This window comes from Castor canadensis, chromosome 2, assembly GCF_047511655.1.
Source record: "Castor canadensis chromosome 2, mCasCan1.hap1v2, whole genome shotgun sequence".
NCBI lineage: Eukaryota > Metazoa > Chordata > Mammalia > Rodentia > Castoridae > Castor > Castor canadensis.
Genome location: NC_133387.1, coordinates 41,070,275 through 41,095,992, shown reverse-complemented (window position 1 = coordinate 41,095,992; position 25,718 = coordinate 41,070,275). Strand labels below are relative to the sequence as shown.

Sequence of the window (25,718 nt, the reverse complement as noted above, 5' to 3'; positions counted from 1 at the left end):
ACTATTGTCTAGATCACAGGTAATAAGTGCAGATCCTTTCAGACAGAAGTGAGGAATGTGTGACTCTCCTAGAAGGAAGGACTGCAAGACACCAGAGAAGCTACTGTCCTCCAGCAGTTCAGAAAATGGACATTTGGGTTGTGACATAAACATATAATGGAGTATATTATTCAGTATTAATAAAGAAGGAAATTTTGTCATGTGCAACAACATAGATGAACCTAGAGGGAATTCTGCTAATGAAAATAAGGACAATTGCTACATGATTCCACTTACATACATATGTAAGAAGCAGTGAGTAAAATAGTGACTGCCAGTGGTGAAGGGAGAGGAAAATGCTGAATGACTTCTCAATGTATGGAAAGCCTCTGCTATACAAGATGAGTATGTTTAGAGGTCAACTGTGTATCGTAGTACTTAGTTAAAAATATGGTAATATGTATTTCAATATAGTTAAGAGAACAGATCTCATGTTAATTGGTCTTACATACCCCACCCCACCCCCAGAAAAAAGGAAAGTTTTAGAGGTCATGGATATTGTTATGGTTTAATATAAAATGTTCCCCACAGGTTCATGTGTTGAAAACCAGGTCCCAAACTGGTGGCACTATTGGGAAGTTTCCATAAACTTGAGACGATGAGACATGGCTGGATGTTACTAGGTCCTTAGGATTATCTAGTTCTTGACCCCTTCCTTCCTCACTCTCTGCTTCCTGACCACCATGAAGTAAAGAAGCTCCTCTGCCTCATACTCCCAACACCATGATGTTCTGCCCAGGAGCATAGGACCATGCATGGACTGGACTCTGCAACCAGAAGGTTTCCTTAAATTGTTTTCTCAGATACCAAGTGTCTATCCTGCTTCATAACTTTTTCTTTGTTTTCTGAGACCTACTGTTTTTCATGGACCACAGTAAGCCTCACAAATACATTATCCAAGCAGTGCTAAAAAATCTATGAAGTGTACAACATTGTGAAGTAGAGTACAAATCAAGGCATATGTGCTTAAGAAATCTGTCCCAGGTAACAGTTTGGAAAGTGTCTGAAATGGGACTCCATCCATTATATTCACAATTTCTATTGTACCTCAAAATATCATGCATTTTATTTTAATGTAGTCTACATTACAGAGTTAGTTAAAATCTTAAATAATACCTCTCCATATTGAAGATTAGCACATACAACTCCAAATTTGGAAAATATTTTCCTAAAGCAATACTCTTATTATTCTCCATTTGGTTATAAATGTGTTTCAAGGTACAAATTACATTAAAAGCCTCTCCAGAATTAATAGAAATCAGGAAAGAGCCAGGTCCATAAATCTAGGACAGAGAAGAGAAGGAGAAAGGAACAGTGATGTAGACTATGTCTTCTTCAGTGTCAATATCTTGCTTTGAGCACAAATACTCATCCATAATGACAGCTAAGTTATAACTCCATAAAGACTCAACCTTAATCCTGGTTTTGAATATTTTTACTTCTTCAACATCCTCAAACCCTCAATTTCAACCCAGTTCTGGATGTTGAGTAAAGAGCTGAAATCTTGCATTAGTTTTTCATGGAAGGCAACAATTAAACTGGGACCTATCTCCTGTCACTATGTCTGAGTATGTCATCATATATATACAACCAACCTGCATGTCTCATGTCCTCAAGCCTACCAACTGTTGGCCCATGGACATCCAAACATCCTCTTAATTATTGCTGAAGTCTTCTCCATTCATGTGTCCCTCAATTATGTTTATCTTTGTTCTCATTATGCAAAGTACTTGAAGGAAGTAGGGACTGTATCTGTTTTGTATTCCACTGACTTATCCCAGTTGTCAAAATACTAATTTAAACATTCTTCTTAGTTATGGGTCACGAGTACCTACAGGAGTATCATAATGTGATATTACTTTTGTTTACCCAAGTGCATAAGAGATATTCTTGGTATTTACTTCTGGCTATAATTGTGTCTTATTAATGCAATATTTTCAGATAAAAATACACATGAACAAAAATTTCCACAAATTGTTAATGCTCTCTGCATTGTGAGTAATATTCTAATTAAGAAATTCCTTAACACCTCCCTAAAGCTTCTTTATAAAACATAATTTCCTTATATTGTGCAAAAATGAAAAGATTTGTTAATAATTTTATTTAATAAGTAAGCTATCAACTTATAATGTAATAGAATAAGTGATTTGAACTTTAACAAAAATGTACAATTATGTACAATTTGAAACATTTAAAAATATTGAAATATTCAATATTTCTTTTCAGGAATAGTTTATTATAATCTGCTTACATTCAGCATATTTATGCATCATTAATTTTTAAATATGGCTTGACTATGAAATGCATAATTCACACTATTTCATTTATTTTGACTATGACTAATAAATTATTTTGGAAAAGCATAATGTGATTTAATTTATGTTTGCCTTACTAGATAATTTCATATGTTTGCAAGGGCAAAATGACAAAGATTCAGTGATTGATTATTTTTATTTTGGCCTTCAAAAATTAAAAGCACTTCTACCTGTCACCTTTTTTTGACCAAAAACACAATTTCAGGTTTTCTTTCTGGCAGCTAGTACACATTTAGTTTCTTTAAGAAATCAGAATTTCTCTAATGCCCTACAATCAGCTGCATAATTCATGTGGTCTTCCTCATGGTGCTAACTAGCACTATGTCGATCACCTACAGGGTCCCACTTCACATTTTTAATTAAAACATTTATTTTTAATTGTGTTCATGCCTTGATTTATGCAATTAAATTCCACATATACATTTTCTTTATTTTTGGTAAGAATAAAAGAATCTAAATAGAAATAATTTCCTAAACTCATTTCAAGAGGTATGGTAAACACATATTTAACATTTTGTTTAAAAGCCCCCAGGAACTAAAACACTCAATTTGCAAAGCACAGAGCTCTTAGAGCATGGACTGTATAATTCCTCTTCCCAAAGAAATGGTAAAAGTGACATATAGAACTTTTAAATAAAACCTCACGTTTAGTCCACAGAGTTTAAAAATGGCTATTGGTATCTAATTTTTATTAAGAAATAAAAAAGCAAGAAGGGCTCCATGTATGAAAACTGGCCCTTCATTAAACAGATTGATGATCCACCAACACTTCTTGTATAATCAGCTTATTGCTGGTGATTTCAGATAAACAGCATTATTTTGGATCTTAAGGTAAGTTGGCAGAAAGGTTCAGGAGGCTGGGTGGTGAGCCAGCCATGAGCTGGAGGAGCAGTCCTAGTGTGAAGCTAGGAGTATTCAGGTGCCATTCTCCAAGTGCTCCTCCGATTAGCTGTATGATTTGTGTCTCAGACTTCTGCTCTCCCCAACCAACAACACTCTCTCTCTCTCTCTCAATTTAGATTTCTTTAATATTTTATACTGATCACACTAATTTTGCCCTTTTACTCTGAAGCATTTTGCAAAAGCAATGTTACCATGTTCCCTGGGCCTATCTTCAGCATTTTTTCTAAGGAAGATGTGCAGAATCAGTTCCTCAGCCCTACTTCACTGCACTTGGTACTCAAGTGCAACCACATCTGTTGATGTCACGGTGGTCACGTGATGCAAACCTATTGCTAGGAAAAAGTGAGTGAGTGGGGTTTGAAAATGATGAAGGTGGAAATTTGCATCAATATTTAAAACCAGTGATTAGCTACTTTTCAAGACAGCAACCTGAAACAAGTGTTTGAGAGAGAAAGGTAATCTTTAACACACTATTTATTTGAGGTATCAAAAGGCACCATTATTTATTATGTTATTAATTGAGTAAAACCCTGCTTTTTATAGTATAAATGGTATGGAAAGTATGAAAAAATCAAGGAAAGTAAAAGGATGGAGCAAATTATCGATTGTATCAACTTTTTCATTTGAAGATTTATAGAACTGTAAACTAAGTTAGAATAGCAGTAAACAATGCAGTTTTTAACCCCATCCAAACCCACACTTATTTGAATAAACCATTTTGGGTGTGACTTGAATTATAGTACCACTAATTTATGGCTGAAATCAATACAGTATGATTTTTATTTTTCAGGAAAAGATTTATAACACCTAATGCTTGATCTTATATATTCTGTGGAAGTTCCTCCAACCTGAGTTTTAAATCACTGACTATTTTGCTACAACTAGATTCAGAACTCTGTGTGGGTTTTTTTGCTTTTAAAAAAGTCTCCTGTGAAATCTCCATTTTAACTTTATTTTCCCAAGTCTCAACTAACACCAGTAATTCAAAACTAAGTAATACCAAAAATGAATGATAGGAAAAAATCAAAACACTCTCAGAGCAATATTAGTACTCTCTCCTATACATATTTTATGCAACCCTCCCCCCATATTCCCCTGACCCAAGTACTCAGAGGGCCCCTTGGCCCCACACAGCTCTCCAGAAGCCTCCTTTCCCTCTGGTGCTGTTCTGATTACACTAGGGTTTCTATCTGCTCTGGGGAAGTCTAAAAAGACAAAAAAAAAAAAAAAAAAAGAGCCTTGATATTTGACGTATGAGAAAAGGTTTTAAATTTTTTTTGCCAGTTTTGCACATGTGAAATAAGCATCTTTATATAAACTGTCACAATTTAACAATCTTTGAAATCATCTTCTAAAATGTTCATCACTTTAAATGAATAACTACATCTAGAAGTACATAACAAAAAGTTGAGAGATGTGCAAAAATGATAGACCTACAAGAATTTAATTCACAGCTTCTTTTTTGTAATAAAAAAATAAATAACCTAAAACCTCTGAAATCTAAATGAAGCTTCAGTAATTTATTTATTCATCAACCATGGACACCTAACATGCAATAGATGCTGAGTAACAAAGATGACTGAGCCAGTCATCACTGCCTCAAAGAGTTCTCACTTTAATAGTAAGGGTAAGAGACATATAAACAATAAAATGCAAAAAAAGAAAAATGCATCCCCCCAAACCATGACTGCTATCTTGGTGGAGGCCCATACTGAATACACAAAGGTGCAAAGAAGATGAAATTAAATATTTTTGTCAATGCTGCCACAAGTCAGGGAGGTGTTTGAGCTAAATCCTGCCATGAGAGAAATTTTTAGATTCCCACCCTCTTAGTAATAACTGACTATTGACTATCTCCCAGCCACTTTAAAGAAGATATTACATTTTATTAAAACCATCCTTTCCTTTCTGTGTGATTACCTGAGTATTTGTTTTTGAAAGCATAGCACACTTATTGTAGAAAAATTTTCACAGCTTATGGTCACAGTTACAAATGCATCAAATTATATTTTTGTGAAGAGGGAAGAAATAAGAATTAAGAATTTAAACAGTATATAACAAAAAAAGATTATAGCATCTAGTAAATCAGTCCTAAGGCATTTCTCAATCAAAATGAAGTATTTGAAGCAATTCCAGAACTTACTCATTTGCTTAATTCTGAGGTTTAATTCAGACACTTAACAACATATTTCTTACATACATGTGCTGTTTTCCTACCAAAGCTCCTAAATAGGTTTCATATGTACTGAAACATAATAAAATGGATGTGATACAGGCTTCAAGATAAATATAGCTGAAAGTTATCTCTAATATTGAATTTTAGTATCCGAATTTTCCAGGCTTATGCTGGGCTAGACCGAGAAGTTGAAAGAACTGCCATTTGGTTAAATAGCACAGGACTGAGGAACATGGAAAAGTCATGGTCAGAAACGAAGTCAGGATCTGGAACCCAAGCCTCCATGTAAACATCATCAGAGATCAGCAAGGAAGTAGAAACCAGACAGAAACTGTAGCTCTTAGCATAAAGCCAGCACGTTTCAGATGGAGGAAAAGAGGTAAGATGGAGAAATACGATGGTGTACAGAACACCCATAGGGAGGTGTTCAGGGATACGGGTAAGGAGAAAGCTGTTTATCGCTCAGCCACTTTAAAAAAAGCTGTTCAGATGGAAAAGCCATTTGGATAGTTACGTTTTTGTCTCTTTATCCTACAATATCTCTTCATCTCTCATCTCTCTGATTTTTGCTCATTCTTTTAAGTCCAGCACAAATGTAAATGTCTCTGTCAGGATTTTCTTGGTCACCAGCCCAAAGTAATTGATCACTCCCCTTCAATGTCCTTAAAGCACTTCAAACATGCCTCCTTGATAGTCCCAATTATCTTGATTTATGACTGTCATGTCTCTGCATCTCTTTCAAAGATATGAGCTCATCAATGATGGAGGGACCCAATCAAGTGTCTGTATTTCCCCATCGCTAGATAGTTATCTAGCCCAGAATTCAGTCAAGTGCATGTGCAGTAAATAAGGGGCTCAGAGGGCACAGTCTGTAATGCTGATATCAGTAACATGTTGGTAGCAGATTAAAGTGGAGGTGGAAAGAAGAATAGCAGTGCTTGAAAGATGAAATAGCACTTTGCCTTCATTTCAAATTTACTTTTCCATTCTAGATGCAGTCATCTGATGCAACAAATAATAAAATAAATATCATACACATGTACAAGTAAGAAAATCACAACCCTAAGAACCGGTTTAATTTCAACTCAAAGGAGTGAATATGAATAGCATGGTGTGAGTCTCTAAATTCTGAATGCAGAGAATCATTCACAAAAATATTGATGCCTTTAAAAATGCTTCAAAAGTACGTAATTCAATTAGAAAGACTAAAAGACTCCTCAAATATGGCTTAATTCTGCATTCTAACAACTGGAAATTTTTCTCAGAACTTCCTCACCATTCTATTACAGAAATAAATTTTTTTCCATTAATGAAAACACTGGTGTGCCTCAAACTTCTGAGAACATCAAAATAAACTACCAATTGAATTATGTGGCATATGTTGTCAGTGTTAAGTGCATTATATTGGTTTATAATATATTAAAATTTGGTGATCTGTGTGTAATGTCTCTTCTGTCCATTAAGCAAACTTTGATTAAGAAATGAAATTTCCTGTGCACATAAACCAACAGAATTATCAAACACCCCCCCAAAACAGACATGCACTGTAAAATAGTTATGTAAAGACTGTAAAATGGAAAGAATACTCCAAGTTTTCCTCTAAGTAAAACTGTTGCATCTATACTTAAGGAGTAAAATGCTTTATGCACTTATGATGAATTTAGGAGTCACTAGGTTCCCCACCTCATGAAGAGATATTCGACATTGATCCAATGCTTGGAATGAGCCAAGCATACTTCTGAATTCAAATTAAAAATTCCATTATGATGGTGGTAAGAGACACCTACCAAGTAAATCCCTGAATACTGACAGCCCTAATTTTCATCTCTTTCATCACATGCCTTAAGATATATAGTATCTTCAGAAACGTCATTTTTAAAGTACAAGAGACAGAATGTGAATGTTTCCAAAGCCCATTTTCGGTAATGCTTGCAAAGGACTTCATTTGAATAAATTTACACCAGTTCTTTTACCTGCAATAATAAATTTTAGCTCATTTCACAGCTGTATCCCATACAGCAGTCCACACTGAATATATCAGCTTAGCTGCCTGTAGACAAATATAATGATGCTGGCAAGTTTTCATTTGGTCTCTCTCTGGGAAGAAAAGAAAAGGAAAAGTACAGCTGGAATGCACATATAGAATGCAAAAGTCAGCACTTTTGCTGTTGATAAATTCATATTCAAGAAATTACAACAGTTTACACACTTAGAAAAGATTGTCTGAAATTAAAAGTAGACTAGGGAGGTGGAAAGGGAAAGGAAGAGTTGACAGTAATGAGAGCACTTTAAAGAAAGTGTGAAGGAAACTTGAGACTACATAAGAGAAGGGAAAGAAATTATTGTGTGGGAGGAGGTGAGCACATTCTCTGTGGGGTATTTGAGGAAACAGGTAAAGGAGAATTTAGGATGTTTGGTGCTAAGAAAGTCTACAGCTAAAAGTTATACAATCTTTTTTTTAAAGAAATAAAAGAGGGATGTCAACATGCTGAAACTCAATACTGAGTTATAACTTAAAGCAGCATTTTACCCTCCTCAATAGTAAGATTCATTACATCACGGCACAATGTGAGGACGTGCATGCATTTGATAACAGAGCAATAGATTGTTTAGGTAAAATTTGTTATTTTACATAATTGTATCACATAATTGAAGAAGCATAAGTGATAAAATCACAAAAAATTAAGTTCTCAGTCAATATACCAAATAGATCAAATATTTATGAAAATACAAATCTGTAATCATTTATAGTTCCCTATGCTTGTCTAAAAGTATTAAATTCATTTCTTTTATCATATATTATTTATAACATATATGGGTTTTTTGTGGCACTGGGGTTTGAACTTAGGGATTCCCTTGCTAGACAGGTATGCTAATGCTTGAGCCACTCCTTCAGTCCTGTTTGTACCATATATTACTAATTTACATCTTTGAGACTTACTCTTCACATAACTGAATAACATTTTACTTTGATGTTGACTTCTTCAATTAAAATACCGGAAGTATATTTTAAAGTGCTCTGTAGAAAATTTTCATTTTGTATGTATCATATCAGATACCAAGATATATGTCCTGGCTACTAGTCTTGTAGTAAGAATGTGGTTTAGGTAAATCTCACTTCAACTCTGCTATTCAAGTTTACTATTTCATAAAAGGACAGTGGTATTACTTCTTGCTCTGTATCAGTGGAGAAATTGTGAGAATTTGGTAAAAGAGCACAAAAGTCTAATTATTGAAGAAATATGGAGTACTATGAGAGTGCAAGGATGTATTGTATTTGAGCATCTTCTCAAATGACTTAAGATTTCAAGTTTTCATTACTATCGCTTAGACTTCTGGTACACCTGGAATACACCTGATTAAGCCGTCCTCTGTTCCTGAGGTCATCACAACGCTCCCATTCAATCTTTTTCTTTCTTTTATTGAAGCCATCACTAGAAGATGAATTAAAAATCCTAAAGCAACTTCTTTGAGTCTTCCTACTAAGTATGCACATAATTTTTTAGCAGATTTTTCTTCAAAGTGTGCTTTTGTTCTAATGAACTAGGTCCCTAAAAACACTTTCATGTATTTTAACTGCTTACGTTCTAGTTACATTTTTCTCAAGTGTCAACTATAGCATAGAAAACACATGTGTATATTGTGCTATGCTGAGTACAAAGAAATATGCCCCAGTCAGTCTGAGTTTCTCAAATGATTAAACATAGAGTCATTGTAAGATCTAGCAATTCTACTCCTCAGTAACATTCAAGAGGAATGAAAACATGCATTCACCTCAAAATTTTTTATGAATGTTCATACTGGCATTATTCATGATAGCCAAAAGTGGAAATAACCAAAATGTCCATCAACTAGTGAATAAACAAAATATGATACATTTATTTTGAGCAACAAAAAGAAATGATGTGTTGATGTATGTTACAACAAAGAACTTTGACAACACCATGCTTAGTAAAAAGAAGCCAGTCACAAATAACCATATGTGATGTAATTCCATCCACATGAAATGTCCAGGATAAGCAAGTCTACAGAGACAGAAAGTGGATTTGTATTTGCCTAAGCCATGGGCTAGTGCTAAGGGATCCAGGATTTCTTGGGAGAGTAATGAAAATATTTTAGAATTGATTGTGGTGATGGATGCAGAAGTCTGAATATACTAAAGAAGGGCTTTGTTGTAGCAATTCTACATATTCAACATATAGAAAGGAAAGGAAATTCACCTATGTAATATAACATGATGCAAGAGCCACATTTCCCTCTAATTTTCTCATTTTTCATAAAGTACAAAAATCTGTATTCTAGGTGATGTTATTATGGTAGAAAATTACTTCAAGAAGAATGATCTAGAAAGCTCTGAAAAATTCCCTCACGATTCAGGAAAACAGGAAGCTCAGGGTTCTTCAGTGCTTGGTCTACCAAGGTTGAAAGACCACTTTGTCTGGAATATTTACTCTCTTCTTAAAGGGCCTTTAAGAAGATAAGCCAAGGAAGATGAAGAAGTTACATTAAATCTTGCAGCAAGAGACAAGGAGAGAAATGCATCTTAGTAGCAAAGTTTTCCTGATGTATTATTTGATTCCATAAATCCAAATCCATTTTGATGACTCTTCCATGTGAATTGTCAGAAGCCATTGTCTCACAGAGCAGTTGAACTCTCACCTTTGCTGCACTTCTGTGATTGTCTGCACCAGGTCAGGGGTCCTAGAGGGCTACATCCTATCTCCTCTCACGCCACAGGACCAGGGGAACCAATGGAAACTCAGAAAGCAGGACATGAAAAAAAGTATTGATGGCACAAACATGGCTATCCAGACTCTCATGGACTCATTCTCCAAAACTAAATAAAAGTGTCTTTTAAATGCATTTTCACACCACGCTTTAAAGATCCAGTATGATTTATCAATGATAAGGGTGTTAAACTAGTGGCATATCATCCAATTTCGGGGCATTAGATGTTGTATTTGGCCAGCAGTGTTGTCCCTTATGAGTTATTTTTAATAATTGGACCCTCAACTGTAACTGAAGGCAAAGGACAGACCTGCAACAGGTTAAAGGAATGCTGCTGCTTCAGGAATCAACCAAGCCCACACAGAGAAGAACTGAGCACATCCACCCTTTAGACCATGCCTGATCCACTTCCCTTGTTTATTTTTTTCTGTCACAGAATCCACTACAGATACAGTATGCAGATTCAATGTTTGTTCATCTTATCATAAATCTAGTCAAAATTAGTGGAAAAAATAAAGTGTTAAATTCTCTTTACTAATAAACCTAAATGGATACTATACTTTTGACATAAAGTATGCTAAATAGCATTATTTAACATAGTATTTCTCCTGCAAAGTTTGCAAGGAGAATTATAATAGTTGGTAGAGACGAGCATATGAAACTCAGAAGTCAACACTTGTCTTAATATTTACAAATACGTTCTTTCATTGTTGGCAATATTTTATTCACACAAATATATGTGGGCTCCTAGTTTCCATAAATCAAATGATGGCAAAGGCCAAGCTTCCTAGTATTATGAAAGACTCTGTGTAATCAATTTGCTCTCTTCTTAACACATTGAACACATACCCATCACTCCTCCCCACCACCCCAACTCATTCATTTTTTATTTTTATCTTTGCAGTATTAGGGTTTGAACTCAGGGCCTCCCAGTTGCTAGGCAGGTGCTTTAGCACTTGAGTCAGGACCCCAGGCCTTTTTCGCTTTTAGTTATTTTTCAGAAAGAGTCTAGTTCATTTTGTCCAGGACCAGTCTGGACTGCAATCCTCCTACCCATGCTTCCATATAGCCGGGATTACAGACACAAACCAACATGTCCAGTTTCTTTGTTGAAGGGGTGTTTCACTAACTTTTTGCTCCAGCTGGCCTTGAAACATGATCCTTCCAATCTTTACCTCTTGTGTAATAGCTGGGATTGCAGGCATGCACCACTACATCCAGCCTTTTTTTTTTTAAAGATGGTTTCACTATGTAGCCCAGGTTGTCCTTGAACTCACAGTCCTATTGCTTCAGTCTCCCACATGCAGGGATAATAGGCCTGTACAACCATGCCTGGCTTTAATTCCTGCTTTTTATGCCATGGAACTTTTTGCTGTCTGTGGATGCACGTCATTTAATTTCTTCACAAATGTTCCTCCTCTGCCTGTGATTCTCTTTATAGCTTTTATATATTTTGTAAACTCTGTATGTTTTAAATTTGTGTTTTATGAAAGTTTTCCTCACCTCATTTTGCAAGAGAATTACCCTTCCTCTATTCTACAGCTTTCTCAGCTTCTATTTCTAAAATAAATTCACTAGCCTAGAATTGCCTATGGACACTTGATAGGAAACTCCAGGAGGACAGGTTAATGTGCTGCTCATGTTCGTTCCCCATACATAGCACAGAACTTGTCATAACAGACACTAAACACCTGCTACTTAACTGAGCCTCACTGACACAAATTGAGGAAGCATATGTCACCTGGTTCTGACTATGAAAGGAGTCTTCTGAGGTTGTGCAGTGTGTTGACTTTAAATTAACTGTCTCCTCTAGAATGCAAATAGTTATTCTGTACAAATAGTTAATCCATACTATTCCACTTGGGTCTGTCACTAGTAGTGGCTTAATGATGTCATAATCAATGCTGAGTGTGCTATGTGATATAATGGTGTCCATGTCCATGGATATGCTCACAGACAGATATTATCAGAAGAAAATAATTTCATAGAAATATGTGCAGGCACTGCAATTTGTAAACATTGTTCAGACACCAGAGTGGCAAACACAGGAAGATGGTTAGACATAAAAGGATCTTAAAATAAAAGTTCTAAGTTAGTGGAAAGTAAAGTAAAGAATTATATAATAAGAACTGGTCCTTGAAGATAAAGATTGGCACAAAAGTTAATAAAATAAAATATTGTCATAAATTTTTGTATAATTCATATTTTAGTTAAAATTATAATTGCACAAAAATTTTAAAGGCACTACACTATTTTATGTGTAGTACACACATAAAATACATTTTAGGAGGTATAAGTTCCATAATCACAGATAAAATATAAAGTCCTGTGTGGTAATTTAGCAATAAATCATTATTAGTGTATTCAAGTCTGTTTTTATGCATACAAGTATGTATTCAGGTATGCGTATATGCTTGCAGTGGCATGTAGATTATAGTTGTAATTACATTTATGAATGCTTTATAGATTTTAAGGAATGTATATATAATTTCATTCTAATGGGCATGAAATATTTGAATGCCTATTTCTCCTCTAAATGCAGAAATAATATTTTAGTTATGGAAGATTTTGAACTATGTGTATTGAAGTATGTAAGTAGGATATTTATATATGTGAGGTATATATGTACATATACATATGTATGTATATATATATATTCTACTTTTTATCTAAATTGCACTTCAGGAGATGAAAGAGTTACTTCACTTTTTAATCACAGCATTACAGAGTAGGAAAGTCTTGCCAAGAATATTCTCAGGTGTTTCTACACTAACAAATTTTGAATGTATAATTCCACTTAAAGAGTCACACCTCCAGCATTTCTAGCATGGCAAAGATATATACTATCACAAGTAAAAATAAAACACTAATGCAGAATGTCCCTATTTTACAAACTATACTTTGAACAACCTTGGTGACAGTGTTTTTATTGTTGGTTGGTATAGCAGGTAGAAATCAGAGCAATTCAGATGAGGAGAGGCTTAAGACATGTGCACTGACCCAGGCAGGAATAATCAAAGTGAAGGAAAGCATGCAGGTATGGGCTCTATCTCAGTGAGGAGGCATTAGCAGTTCATACCAGGATCACACACAAGCAAGAGATAATAGTTACTATGTACTGACTTGTGCCAGGTACCATCTAAGTCCCCTATAGGTTTATCTCAAGTTATTTTTAAAATGATCTTAAGAGATAGGTACTAATATATACCTAAAGTGAGGCTGAGAAACAAGATACAGAGATTAGAGGCTATGTTCTTTAAAAAAATAGGTCAAGACTCATGTATTGGCTCAAAAGTCCATTCTCCAATGTCTAATTTTATTTATCATATATATGTATGCAAATGCATACATGTGTTTATCATTTAGGAGCTTAGTGACCAGCGCTTCTTTCATTCCAAGCTATGGACTTAATTGTTAACAACTAATCTCTTTGGAGCTGAGGACTTCTGTGACATTTACAATTGCATCCTCTCATGTTAGTACAGAAAATAAAAATAATCTTTAAATAACGTGACCCAAAAAAGTACTATTTCTGTTGTGATGCCACTCTTTAACAGGCATGTCACACAACATATCTGCAAGCACATTCATATTCAATAGTCAGAAGATCCCGTTATTACTATTGCTAATTATAATTCAAGAAATACTTCTTTACCCAGATTGTGTGGCACACTTCAAATACCATGCAAAAAATCAATTATTCCAGCTACACAACCAAAGTCTATGCTTGACATCTTAGTTTTCCATCAAGCTCACTCTACAGTTCTAAGTTAACTACTAGCATAATGCTCCATATTTTTACCTCTAGGAACACAAAATACCCATTTCAAAGTCATTGTTCATCATATGGATGGAAACCTATAAGTAGCAAGTTGTCTTGACAACTCAGTTCCTAGATTAGCTTTCCAGGGCTTCAGCACAATGGAATCCCACAGTTCCGACAAGTTCAGGAGGATATCACACCTTTCTCCTTCCCCAGCCCATGGCCTCCTCTATTCAAGTGCAAAGGAAAGTGAATGCACAATTTATTCACCAGACCAGAGTGTTTAGAAATTCAGCAAGTGTGCCTTTCAATGGATGAGTAGCAGCAGAAACGGTCATATATTGCTTATGAGAATGCAAAACAGTACAGCCACTTTGGAAAACAGTTTGATAATTTCTCACAAAAATAAACATCCTCTTACCACATGATTCAGCAACATGCTATTTGGTACCTACTCAAATATTTGAAAATGTACATCCACACAAAACTTCACATTCATAATTGCCAGCATTTGGTAACAACAAAGGCATCCTTCTATAGGAGAATGGGTGAGCAACTGTAGTATATACTCAGCACTAAAAAATTAGCTATTAAACCATGAAAATATATGGAGAAAAACTAAATGTGCATTACCAAGTGGAAGAAGCCAATCTCAGAAGTCTACATGTTGTATGATTCCAACTACAGAACATTGAAAAAAAAACAAACAAGTAAGTGGTAGCTGGATATTCAAGGGGAAAATTGTGGAATGAATAGTTGGAGCATAGAGAAGTTTTAGGATAGTGAAACTACCCACAATGGTGGATGAATTAGTCTTTTTATATTTGTCGTAACCCATAGAATGTGCAACACTAAGAATGAACTCTAATGTAAATCACAGATTTTAATTAACAATAATGTATCAATAATTAATGTCTCATCAACTGTAACAAATATACCACAGTGGTCTAAGATTTTAATCAGGGAAAATTGGAAGAGAATGAGGGATTTAAATAAACAGTATTTTCTGCTTAATTTTCTTTTCTTTTTTGTTTACTATTTTTATTACCATACATTAATAGTGCAAGGGGTTTTCATCACGATTATTTCATGGATGCATACAGTGTACTTTGAATGACTTAAGCCTCTCTATTTCTACACTCCTAATACTGCTCCAATTAAGTCTATTAAAATAGATTTTTAAATGCAAATCATTTAAATGCCTGTTTTCTTCTTTCTTTTCTTGCTTTGTTTTTCTCACATACAATGTTTCATTTTCTCCCTAAATTTAGCATCATGCATCTCCTGTGACTTAGAATTTCCTCTCAATGATCCTGTACCATACGTGTCATTTTAAAATTATGGTCCAAATAAAGGAATTAGTTTGTGGTTTTCCTCATTTGCCCTTGTTTCATTTTTTGCACAATCCATAATTTAACACTGACAGAATAATATGGAACCAATGAATATTATACTGGCAAAGATTATGATTTCATAAACTAAACTATGCAAAATATGAGCTATTTCAACATTTCTGAGAGATGCAACATTATCCTTTTTGTAAGTTCTAGTTTTGTATTAGAAGCAGTAGATAAGACACTTTAGCTATGCTGCAGTACTGACATATTTCCCCACCCTTCCCAACAGGCTTCTTTTTCATCATTCATCATTTTAATGCATTCTAAAGTCAGTGTAAAGTTCTGATGAATATTTTAAAAGACTTATACCTTATGACTCATTGACACCTCTAAGTTACACACTTAGAGGATAGAAAAGATATTTTTCTCAAATGCTTATTCTCCTACGACAAGCTTTTACTGTATATGTCCTTATAGTAATTTTCAGGGATCTATTCTATATAGTCACTAGACTGAGGGACTCCACTGTTCAGTATCATCATTCTGGCTCACCTCAGAGTTGAGGAGCCTTTTTGTACATTTAGACAGAGTCTTACTACGCAGCCAAGACTGACTTGAAACTCACCATCCAGTCTCAGTCTCCTGTGTGCATGCCACCACACCCAACTGCTGTGTTACTTCCTAAAGGAGCCACCACAACCACACTTCACCAATTACCTACTCAGAATGTCAGCATGAGATTCCAATACCATCAGGACAGTTATGTATGTAGCAATAATGAGTGAAGAAAATCTGGGTTATGTGCAACTCCATAGCACTTTATTTATTTATTCATTTATTCACTGCAGTTCTGGGGGTTGAACTGGAAGCCTTATACATGCGGGTTAAACACTCTATCCTTGAGTTACATCCCCAGCCCTTTTTTGTTTATTCATTGTGTTTATGTGTTTTTGTGTGGTGCTGAGTTTTGAACCTAGGACCTTGTACATGCTAAGTAATCACTCTACTGCTGAACTATACCCCAATACCCCCAAGTCCTTTTTAAATTTTGAGACATGAGCTTGTTAATACCCAGGCTGGCCTCAAACCTGCAATCTTCTTGCCTCAGCATCACAGATGCTGTGATTACAGGCTTTCACCACCATGATCAGTCCTATAGCACTCTCAATCTCAGTCTTCATTGAAATTTCTATCATTTTGCATATCAAGTAGCTATTTACAATTTGCATAAGGAAGAGTAGGAGTTCCAACATTCTATTCAAACATTAAAGCTTCACAAACCACCTAAGGAGTTGACTTTTTGATGCAAATAGTCAATAGCTTAATAAATTCTCAGCACTAACTATGCTAAAGAAAAGAAAAAAGACAAGACATAAACTGTAGTGTTTTAATTTTTTATTTAAATGATCCTCTAAGAAGTGAAAGCAATGCATAAAGCACAAGCACTTCTACTGTAAAAGCATTTACTTCTGATATGATAGGTGGCAATGTTAATTTCAAGAATGAAATTTCAAGTTCTTGAGAAATCCTCTGAGCTCTGAGAAGTAATACAAAATGAAGTATAAGAAGCTGTTTACAAAATTAACCTTCTATTTGTTGTTCAAAATACTTTTGTGATGTTTAGTAAATTCTATATCTACATATAAGTGTCAATTAAAAAGTGGGGAGGGCCTATAATTAAAACAACTTCTTATTCTGGACTTTTGTTTTTCATTGTGTCCCTTAGTTGAAGTAGATAAGCACATGTGTTGGACCAGTGTAATTTCTGAAAGTTTGGCATTTTAGGCGAAGAAAAGGTAAGAGAACTAATGTTTTGAGTGTCTACTATGTCACAGCTCTGTGGTAGATACTTTGTATTTAACACCTATTAAAAGCTCACTAGTACTTCTTACTTCAAAACTTCTATCATCTTTTTCATGTGAAAAATAAGTCATAGAATTTAAGTAACTCGATTAGTCAGGTAGATTTTAACAAGGGTTTGTCTAATCTTGAAATCCTGTGCTTTCTATTTTACAATGCTACATTCCTTATAATTTGTTGCAGTATCTAGTACTCTAATTAGCTGTATCAAGTTGCAATTTCTTGTGTATTTACTAGAAAAAGACATATATTAGAGAGAGCTAATACATATCACTGAACATGATTCAGGTTGCAAAACTAAGTTGCTATTGTTTTATTTATATTCTGTTGAAAAACACCAATAATGAAAGCTATCATTTGCTGAATTTCTGATGTGTATCAGGCACTTTACTAGTGTATTACATCTGTTACCATACTTAATCCTCAGAAAACTCCTGCAGAATACATGTATCTATAAAGGAAGTGGAAGAAAAAGTTTCAGAGAGATAAAGTCAATTTGTAGGAAACATGGATAAAATATTCTTTATCCATGCTGCCCAGGATCAATTGACAACGGTGACCATACTCTGTCCACTCTTCTGTCTTCTTTGGCATTTAATGAGCAAACTGAAGCACACTGTAAGCAGACGGAAAGTTCAACCCCTTGTGTTAGATATCATCTTCATGATATGACTACCTGAACTGACAGCCTTCCCTCCTCTGCTACTTAATGATTAACAGAACTGAGATAGATATTTTTCCATAAGGACTATTAGTACAAATATACAAAAATAAAAGAAAAATGATAACACTTGTTTTTATTTTAACTTAAAAATTGTTATTTTAATGAAATTGACTGTGTAAAGGACACTATGACTGCCAATAATAGTATTTTCTTGCAATACATGAATCTAGTTCAAAAGTTTGGGGTTTGTTTTGTTTTGTTTTGGTACTGGGTTTTGAACTCAGGTCCTGCTGCTTACTAGGTGAACATTGTACCACTTGAGCCCTCATTCAAATGTTTGCAATGTGAGAGGTAAATTTTTTGACATAAAGCTCATAAGTGGTCCCTCCTCTGAATTATGAATAATGGTTAGTGTGTACATAGTTCTTAAATTTTAATGTAATTTCATAACTATAAAAATATATGTAATTTATTTATTAAGACATTTTGAAAATAAATCTCCATTATAGAGGTTGATAAACGTTTGATATATTAAATATTTTCTGTATGACTTATGCTGTCAATTGCTCATTTCATTGGCACTCTTAATTTAAAATTTCCAGGTTAATATAATTAATTATGATTTCTATGAAAACAATCTAATATGGTAGAATAACAAAAAGCATAAAACTACCACATAGTAGTCACCATAATTAATCATCATCTAATAACTTAAGAGTTAGTCTGTGTATATGAAATATATTTCTAATTATTCACACAAAGACAAGTTACATTTCAAATGACAGTACATTTTTGACTTTTGCATTTTACTAAGTAATTTTCAAAAAAATTTAAAATTCTGGAATCTTCTCTATTATCAAATAACAATAAAAGTGTACTAGAGAGACTTAAATACCACTTGGTAATTCACTTTAATATCATATTGTTTCTATAATCTTGTTTATCAATCAATCAAGTCTAGATGTTTATCTCTATACCTATAATGTGCTTTCCCAAACACTGTTATTTTACCAATCCCTCATCTTGCTTTATGTTTTCTGAAATATTTCATAATAGCTTTTCTCATCATTTCTTCATTTGTATACATTTTTGCCATCATCCCCTTAATAAATAAAATATGCTTTTCATTTAGTGCTTATTGTAACCATACTTTATCAGGCTGTTTTAATAGTTTCCCATGGGATGCCTAAAATCTAATGATCCTCAGTGAAATGTCCTGGTTCTACTTTTCAATATTTTATTTCCTTCCACTCCCACAACTTGAAATAACATAAATTTATTGAGTCCCAAACTCACACATTCAGCACAACTCTGCCAACAACCCATTCACTATTCATCTGAATCCATTATTGGTACCTTAAGTTCAATATGTTGGAGTGAAATTGAAATGGTTCTTGCCAATCTTAAGGAAGCTGCCCTTCCTTCTTTCCCACTCTCTATTCAATTACTGGATATGATTGGCATGCTAGAGATCCTGATGACATTAATTCCTACTTTCCTTGAAAGGCACTATATCTCCCACACCAGAAATCTGAGCTAGTACTTCCTCAATGTGATGCCAAGCCCTTCTCCATACACTCTCCAGTTTAACTCCCATATTACTAGTGCTATTCTCCTTTGTCTCTTGGTCACTCACCTTACATGACACCAATCCTCTAGATTCTCTCCTTCCATTCCAAGCAAACAATATGCCAATTTGCTCAAAGCTTCCAATGGCTTTCACTTGTGAATAGGTTAAGCTTCAACATCTTTGCCATAGTTATGTCTGGTCCCAATTTACTTCACTGGCATTAAATATTTTTCCCACCAAGCACCCTGAACTTGAGCTGTCGAACATCATTGGTACTTTCAAGATCCAGGAATGCTGTCATGCCTTTTCATTTTTATTTTCTCTCTACCTTCTGCATTCTACTCCTCCCTCAATAAAAGATCCAACTCATCTTTCCAGATCAAGTTCAAATACTAACTTACCTTTGAGACTTTCCTCACCAGCTTTATTAGCTGTATAATACTTTGCTGTCATAGTGCTCTGTTCATGAGTATGGTATGCCATGTAGTAACTGTGTATTTAAAATACTGACTGTTGAATTTTAAGTTTCTCAAAGGCAAAGATTACAGTCTTTCATTCAGCCTCTACCACAGTGACTGCTAACTGTAGGTCCTAAATACCTCATTGCTCTGAGTTGACTTAAAACTTTTATATAATAATAGATTGCATAGCATGTATTACAAATTTATGTACTATCTATATATAAATCATATGTATATAGACAATATGTATATATGTGTTTATTCATAAAGTTTGTTTTGCAAATGTATTCACACATATGAAACCCTTCAGGGCTGAAAAGATCCTTAGATATTGTATTTTTTATTGTTCTGTTGGGTGGGGGCACATTGTGGCATTTATAAAAGTTCTTACAATATATCATAGTTGAATTCTAATCACTGAATATTACCAAGAAAGAGTCATTAAATTATGTTAACAAAGTCTTATTGTATTTAGTGATAGTTCAAGTTCCTTCCCCAGTTCTTCATCCAGTGCAACTTCCAATTCAATGATCTCATCATTACTGCAATTCCTTATACAATTCTCTACCAAGACCAAGCTTACCTTACTAGAACAGACATCCTGAACTGTCTCACCCAGTTCTCTTCCTGTCTCTTTCTTTTCTTGTTTTCATTCAAGTTAGATTTACCTGCCTCTTTATTTTTATCAAGTGATAAACACTTATTATTCTGCCTTTTCTATATTTTCATGACAAAGCATTCCTTTCTAAGGTAGTTCTCCTTTGAGAACTACTTTCAACTCCTTTTAGATGTAGTAAGGTCTCCTTTCCTCTAGGGGAAAAAACAAAGAGGTCATCATTTTGCTCACTAGTTTAATTCACCTTTTTCTCTTCACACCAAATTTAGGATTGCCATGAAAATGTCAGCATCTTCCTCCTCATGGTACCAGCTTTATTTGTACAAAACTTTAATGATTACAAGTTACTTTCTCATAGCTCACTCATTTGATTTTTCACAACACAAAAAAGGTATCACATTTCCAATCCCTATTCACAGCTGACATGATCTTTTACCTTAAAGAACTTAAAAACTCTACCCCAAAACACTTAGATACCATAAACAGCTTCAGCAATGTAGCAGGATACAAAATCAACTTACAAAAATCAGTAGCCTTGCTATACACCAACAATGAGCAGAGTTAGAAAGAATATAGGAAAACAATTACATTTATAATAGTCTCAAAAAAAATCAAATACCTAGTAGTAAACTTAATAAAGGATGTAAATGACCTCTACAAGGAGAGCTGCAAACCATTGAAGAAAGAGATTGATGAAAACTACAGAAGGTAGAATGATTTTCTATGCTCATGGATTGGCAGAATCAACACAGTAAAAATGGCTGTACTTCCAAAAGCTATCTACATGTTCAAAGCAGTTCCCATCAAAATCCAATAACAGTCATCACAGATTGAAAACTCTACCCTAAAGTTCATTTGGAAACACTAGAGACCACAAATAGCCAAGGCAATTCTGAGCAAAAAGAGCAATGCTGGAGGTATCGCAATACCTGACTTCAAACCATACCTCAGAGCCATAACAGCAGAAACAGACATGAAGACCAGTGGAACAGAATAGAGGACCCATATATGAATCTATGCAGCTATGCTCACCTTATTTTTGACAAAGGTGCTAAGAACATACAATGGAGAAAAGACAGCCGCTCAACAAATGTTTCTGGGAAAAGTGGTTATCTGCCTGCAGAAAAGTGAAACTAGTTCCATGCCTGTCTCCCTGCACTAGTATCAACTCAAAGTGGATTAAGGACCTTAATATCAGACTTCAACCCTTGAAGCTACTACAGGAAAGAGGAGGGAAACACTGGAAGCAATAGGCTAGGCAAGGACTTCCTCAGTAGAACTCAAGTGACTCAGCAACTAAGTGAAAGGATTGACAAATGAAACTATGTGAAATTAAAAAGTTTCTGCACAACAAAGAAATGGTCTTTAAATTGAAGCAACCATCCACAGAATGGGATGTATCAGACAAAGGACTAACAACCAGAATATACAGGGAGCTTAAAAAACTAAACTCAAAAAACAAAAAAAAAAACCTCAATGACCCAATAAAGAAATGGGCAACTGAACTAAACTTAACTTTTTCAGAGGAAGAAAGTCCAAATGGCTAAAATCATATGACAAAATGTTCACCATTCCTGGCCATAAAGGAAATGCAAATCAAAACCACACTAAGATTCCACCTCACTCCTGTTAGAATAGCTACCATCAAGAACACCACCAACAGCAAATGTTGACAAGAATGTGGGGAAAAAGGAACCCTCACACACTGCTGGTAGGAATGTAAGTGAGTATAACCAGTTTGGAAAACAATATGGAGGCTTCTTAAAAAACTAAAAGTAGATCTGCCAGATGATCCAGCAGTACCACTCCTAGGGATATACCCAAAGGAATGTGACTCAAGTTATTACAAAGGTACATGCACACCCATGTTTATTGCAGCACTATTTATGATAGCTAAATTATGGAAACAGCCAAGATGCCCCACTACTGATAAACAGATTAAGAAAATGTGTATAAATACACAATGTAATTTTATTCAGCCACAAAGAAGAATGAAATTTTGTCATTTGCAGGTAAATGGATGGAACTGTAGAATATCATCTTTAGTAAAGTTAACTAGGCTCAGAAGGTCAAAAGCCACATGTTCTCTCTCATATGTGTAATATAACCCTAAAACAAATGCAGCAATACTATTGGACATGGGTCAGACTAAGGGGAGATTGCACACTGGAGGAATAGTGTAAAGGAAACCAAAACCCTGAATGTGGTTGATATGCTCACTGTACAGGAATGAATATAGAAATCTTAAACCGGCTGAGGCCACCATGGGAAGGGGACTAGGGAGGAGTGAAGAGGACTGGTAGAGATGAACCAATGTGGGTTGTAATACATATATGGATGGAAACAAGGAATCTCCCTGTAGAGCTATCTTTATCTCAAACTAGCAAAAAAGCCATGTTTTTCTTATTATCTTTTCTGTTTTTTCTTCCACAAACTTGGAGAACAAGAGGGTGGAATAGGTTCTGCCAGAGGCTTGAGATGCAAATAATGTATACACATGCAAGTAAAAGCAAAAATGATACTTGTTGAGAGTGTTCTGGGAATTGGGGGAGAGGGAATGAATGAAAGCAGCAGAGGGGATGAATTCCAATATGATATATTTGATACATTGTAAGAACTTTTGGAAATACCCCAGTGTACCTCAATACAACACAACAATAATAAAAAAAAATTGTTGCCAAAAGAAAGTTAAGTGAACTGCCAATTTTCTTACAGCTAGTGAGAGCTGGAACTGGCACTGGAATCAAGGTCTCCATCTCCTTGCTCTTGAGAGTTTTCCACTATTTTAAGCTATTTATTGGCTTGTGTTTCCACCATGACATTTATGTTGACCTATATTGGCACCTCAGATACTACCCAGTGAATGTTGTCTCAGGTCTCTTCCATCTGAATTACTGCCTGACTCTTGTTATATTGATAGTAAGGATTTCAACTAGACATGCAAGTACATTTTTGTCCAACACTTACCTGAGAATTCTTACCAAGCCTCCAAATACCAAGTGCTAGTAAACTGTAGTTTGATGAGTGTTTGTTATTGATAATGAACTTTTGAAAAGTAAGATCATGGTTTTAGCTAAACTGGAGAACACCTTCAGCTCGTTGTTTTAAATTGAAATAAATTGATTTGATTTCCTCTACATTCATCAATCAATGATTCTTAAAGTGTTAGCAAAATGATTTTGCTTTTTCAAATTTTTCTCTCTCTGTCCCCCCCACACACACACCCTGTGTGTGTGCACATTTCATGCACTATTCCAAGAGAAATTCTATGCTTTGGCTTTAAGTAAATTTCTTTTTAATCTTCCCGCTGAGTAGCTGTAGTCTTTTTAAATTCAGGATGTCAGTGCAATTGTAGTGTAAATCGATCTGTCTCTTCAGCAGGGCTGCAGAGATAGTCTGAAGCCAGTACAGAGACCTACTCTGTGTAACTTGTTTGCAGTTCATAATGAATACAGACTTTCTCTTTCTACGTCTTAATGTTCATACATTGCCAAAGAACTCTTAAATCATCCCCAGCTCTAAGCAATGGGGAGAATTTTTCCCACTTTCTTCCTAGGAGCGTGAGAAGTCTCAGGTTGGCAGAAGAACTCTCAGTGTCCCTCAGTGGACAGGAAAGCTAGCTTGCAGGAGAGGGGTGGCAGTCCTCTTTTGGTATTGTTTCCCTGCCTGTCCCTTCTCAGGAGGACTTCCAAACACTTCGCAGGGAGGTACCCAGGGCAGTTAGTTGCTGCTTTTTTTTTTTTTTTTTTGGTTGATGGAAAACACAGAGAAAAAGAATTCTCAAGGAAGGAAAAGTTTAAAAAGCAAACATCCTAACAACTGTACACTTCAACAACCACTTAAAAAATGAGCTGTACACAATCTTCCTGGCAGGCTCCTTGGAGCCTTTACCTTATAACTTCCCTCACTTGGCTTGTGTCCGAGTGTCCCACATTTCGCAACGAGCTATATTTAACAATGTCAACTCTATATCCACACATAGCACGGTATTTCGCATAACTGCTTGCCTAAGACGGAAAATTGGGGCTAAATTGCTTGTTCTTTGCAGGGGTTATATTTTAGAAACTCCTAGACGAATGAGAATCCAGAGCTTAAAAATACTGCACTTCCTCATGAAAGTGCAGTTTCGCCCTCATTAACTACAGAGCTGCGAGAAAAATATCATTCAAATGACTCACTGTTGCCTCTTACTTGTTATGTTTTTTCCTCTGAGAGCTTCGGACATGACCCAGTTTGCTCTCAGGGATCATACTTTTTTTTAACCTTAGGGTCCCAGCATAATCGGGTATTTAGAAGCATAGGGGTCCCTCTAGGATCCTGCCCCAGGGATGAAAGTGGGAGGAAGGGACAAGTCCTGGTGCCACTCACCGGTCTTCCAGAGATAGAGGGTGGGCGCCTGTGCCTCGCCCTGCGCCGCAGCCCCGCAGGCGCCCGGGCACAGCAGCCGCAGGAGCAGCGGCAGCAGCTGCAGGGCGCCCCGGCTCCCGGACGCCCCGCGCCTCGCTGGCAGCCCCATGCCGCCCACAGCCGCTCCAGGGTCCGGATCCGCAGCACGATCGGCAGGGTATCTTCCTTCCTTCTGGGAACGTCTTCTCCAGGAGTCCAGAAAACACAGCTCTTTTTCCTGCTATTGTTCGCTTCCCGATGAAAAGGAGAGAAAGAGCGTCTAACACAGGGGAACAATAGCGTCCGCGGTGGCCGTGGACGCTGCCACCGCTGCCGGGGATGCTGCTGCCGCTGCCATGGCGCTCAGAGTGGCAGGTCCTAGCCGTCCGCAGGGGGCCCCAGCTGACTGAGCAGGTCCGCGAGGTCTGCAGGCAGCGCAGCCCCAGCCGCCAGCTGGAGAGGGAGGAGGGGGCGTGAGCCGAGAGGAGCGAGAGGGGGCTGGAGGCAGGGAGAGGTTGGAGCGCCGGGGCGACACGGGGCGCAAGCGAGCCAGGCAGCATCCAGACCCCGCATACCTGCCTGAAGAACTCCTGAGCACATGGTGCGATGAAATATGTGTGCAAGGAGACACCAATAAAAAGAATCATCACCCAGCAGGCTTCAGAATGACGAATAACTGGCATTGAAATTCATCCTCACCCAAGGAGTCAAATGCTAGAGCTAGTGGCATGTTATTCTTAGTGCATATTTACACAAAGCTTCAGTGTTGGTAATTTATTTTTGAGTCGTGGCTTCTGAATTACTTTATGTGGGGAGCAGTATTTCTGTTCAAATGTAGAAAACATAAGGCAAGAGACTACTACTTGCTGTCAAGATGCACCTGAACACTTTCTTAACATG

The 25,718-nt window shown here is 36.0% G+C and overlaps 1 protein-coding gene across 1 annotated transcript in view; it reads right to left on the bottom strand.

Moving 5' to 3' along the window:
* Thsd7a (thrombospondin type 1 domain containing 7A) overlaps nt 1-25,091 on the bottom strand; it is a 398,347-nt gene extending 373,256 nt beyond the window's left edge. The window contains exon 1 of the mRNA XM_074064652.1: nt 24,801-25,091. Within this exon, the coding sequence (XP_073920753.1) occupies nt 24,801-24,948 (148 nt within the window). The 5' untranslated portion in view covers nt 24,949-25,091. The remainder of the gene's footprint in view (nt 1-24,800) is intronic.
* Between the last annotated feature and the right edge of the window lie 627 nt (nt 25,092-25,718).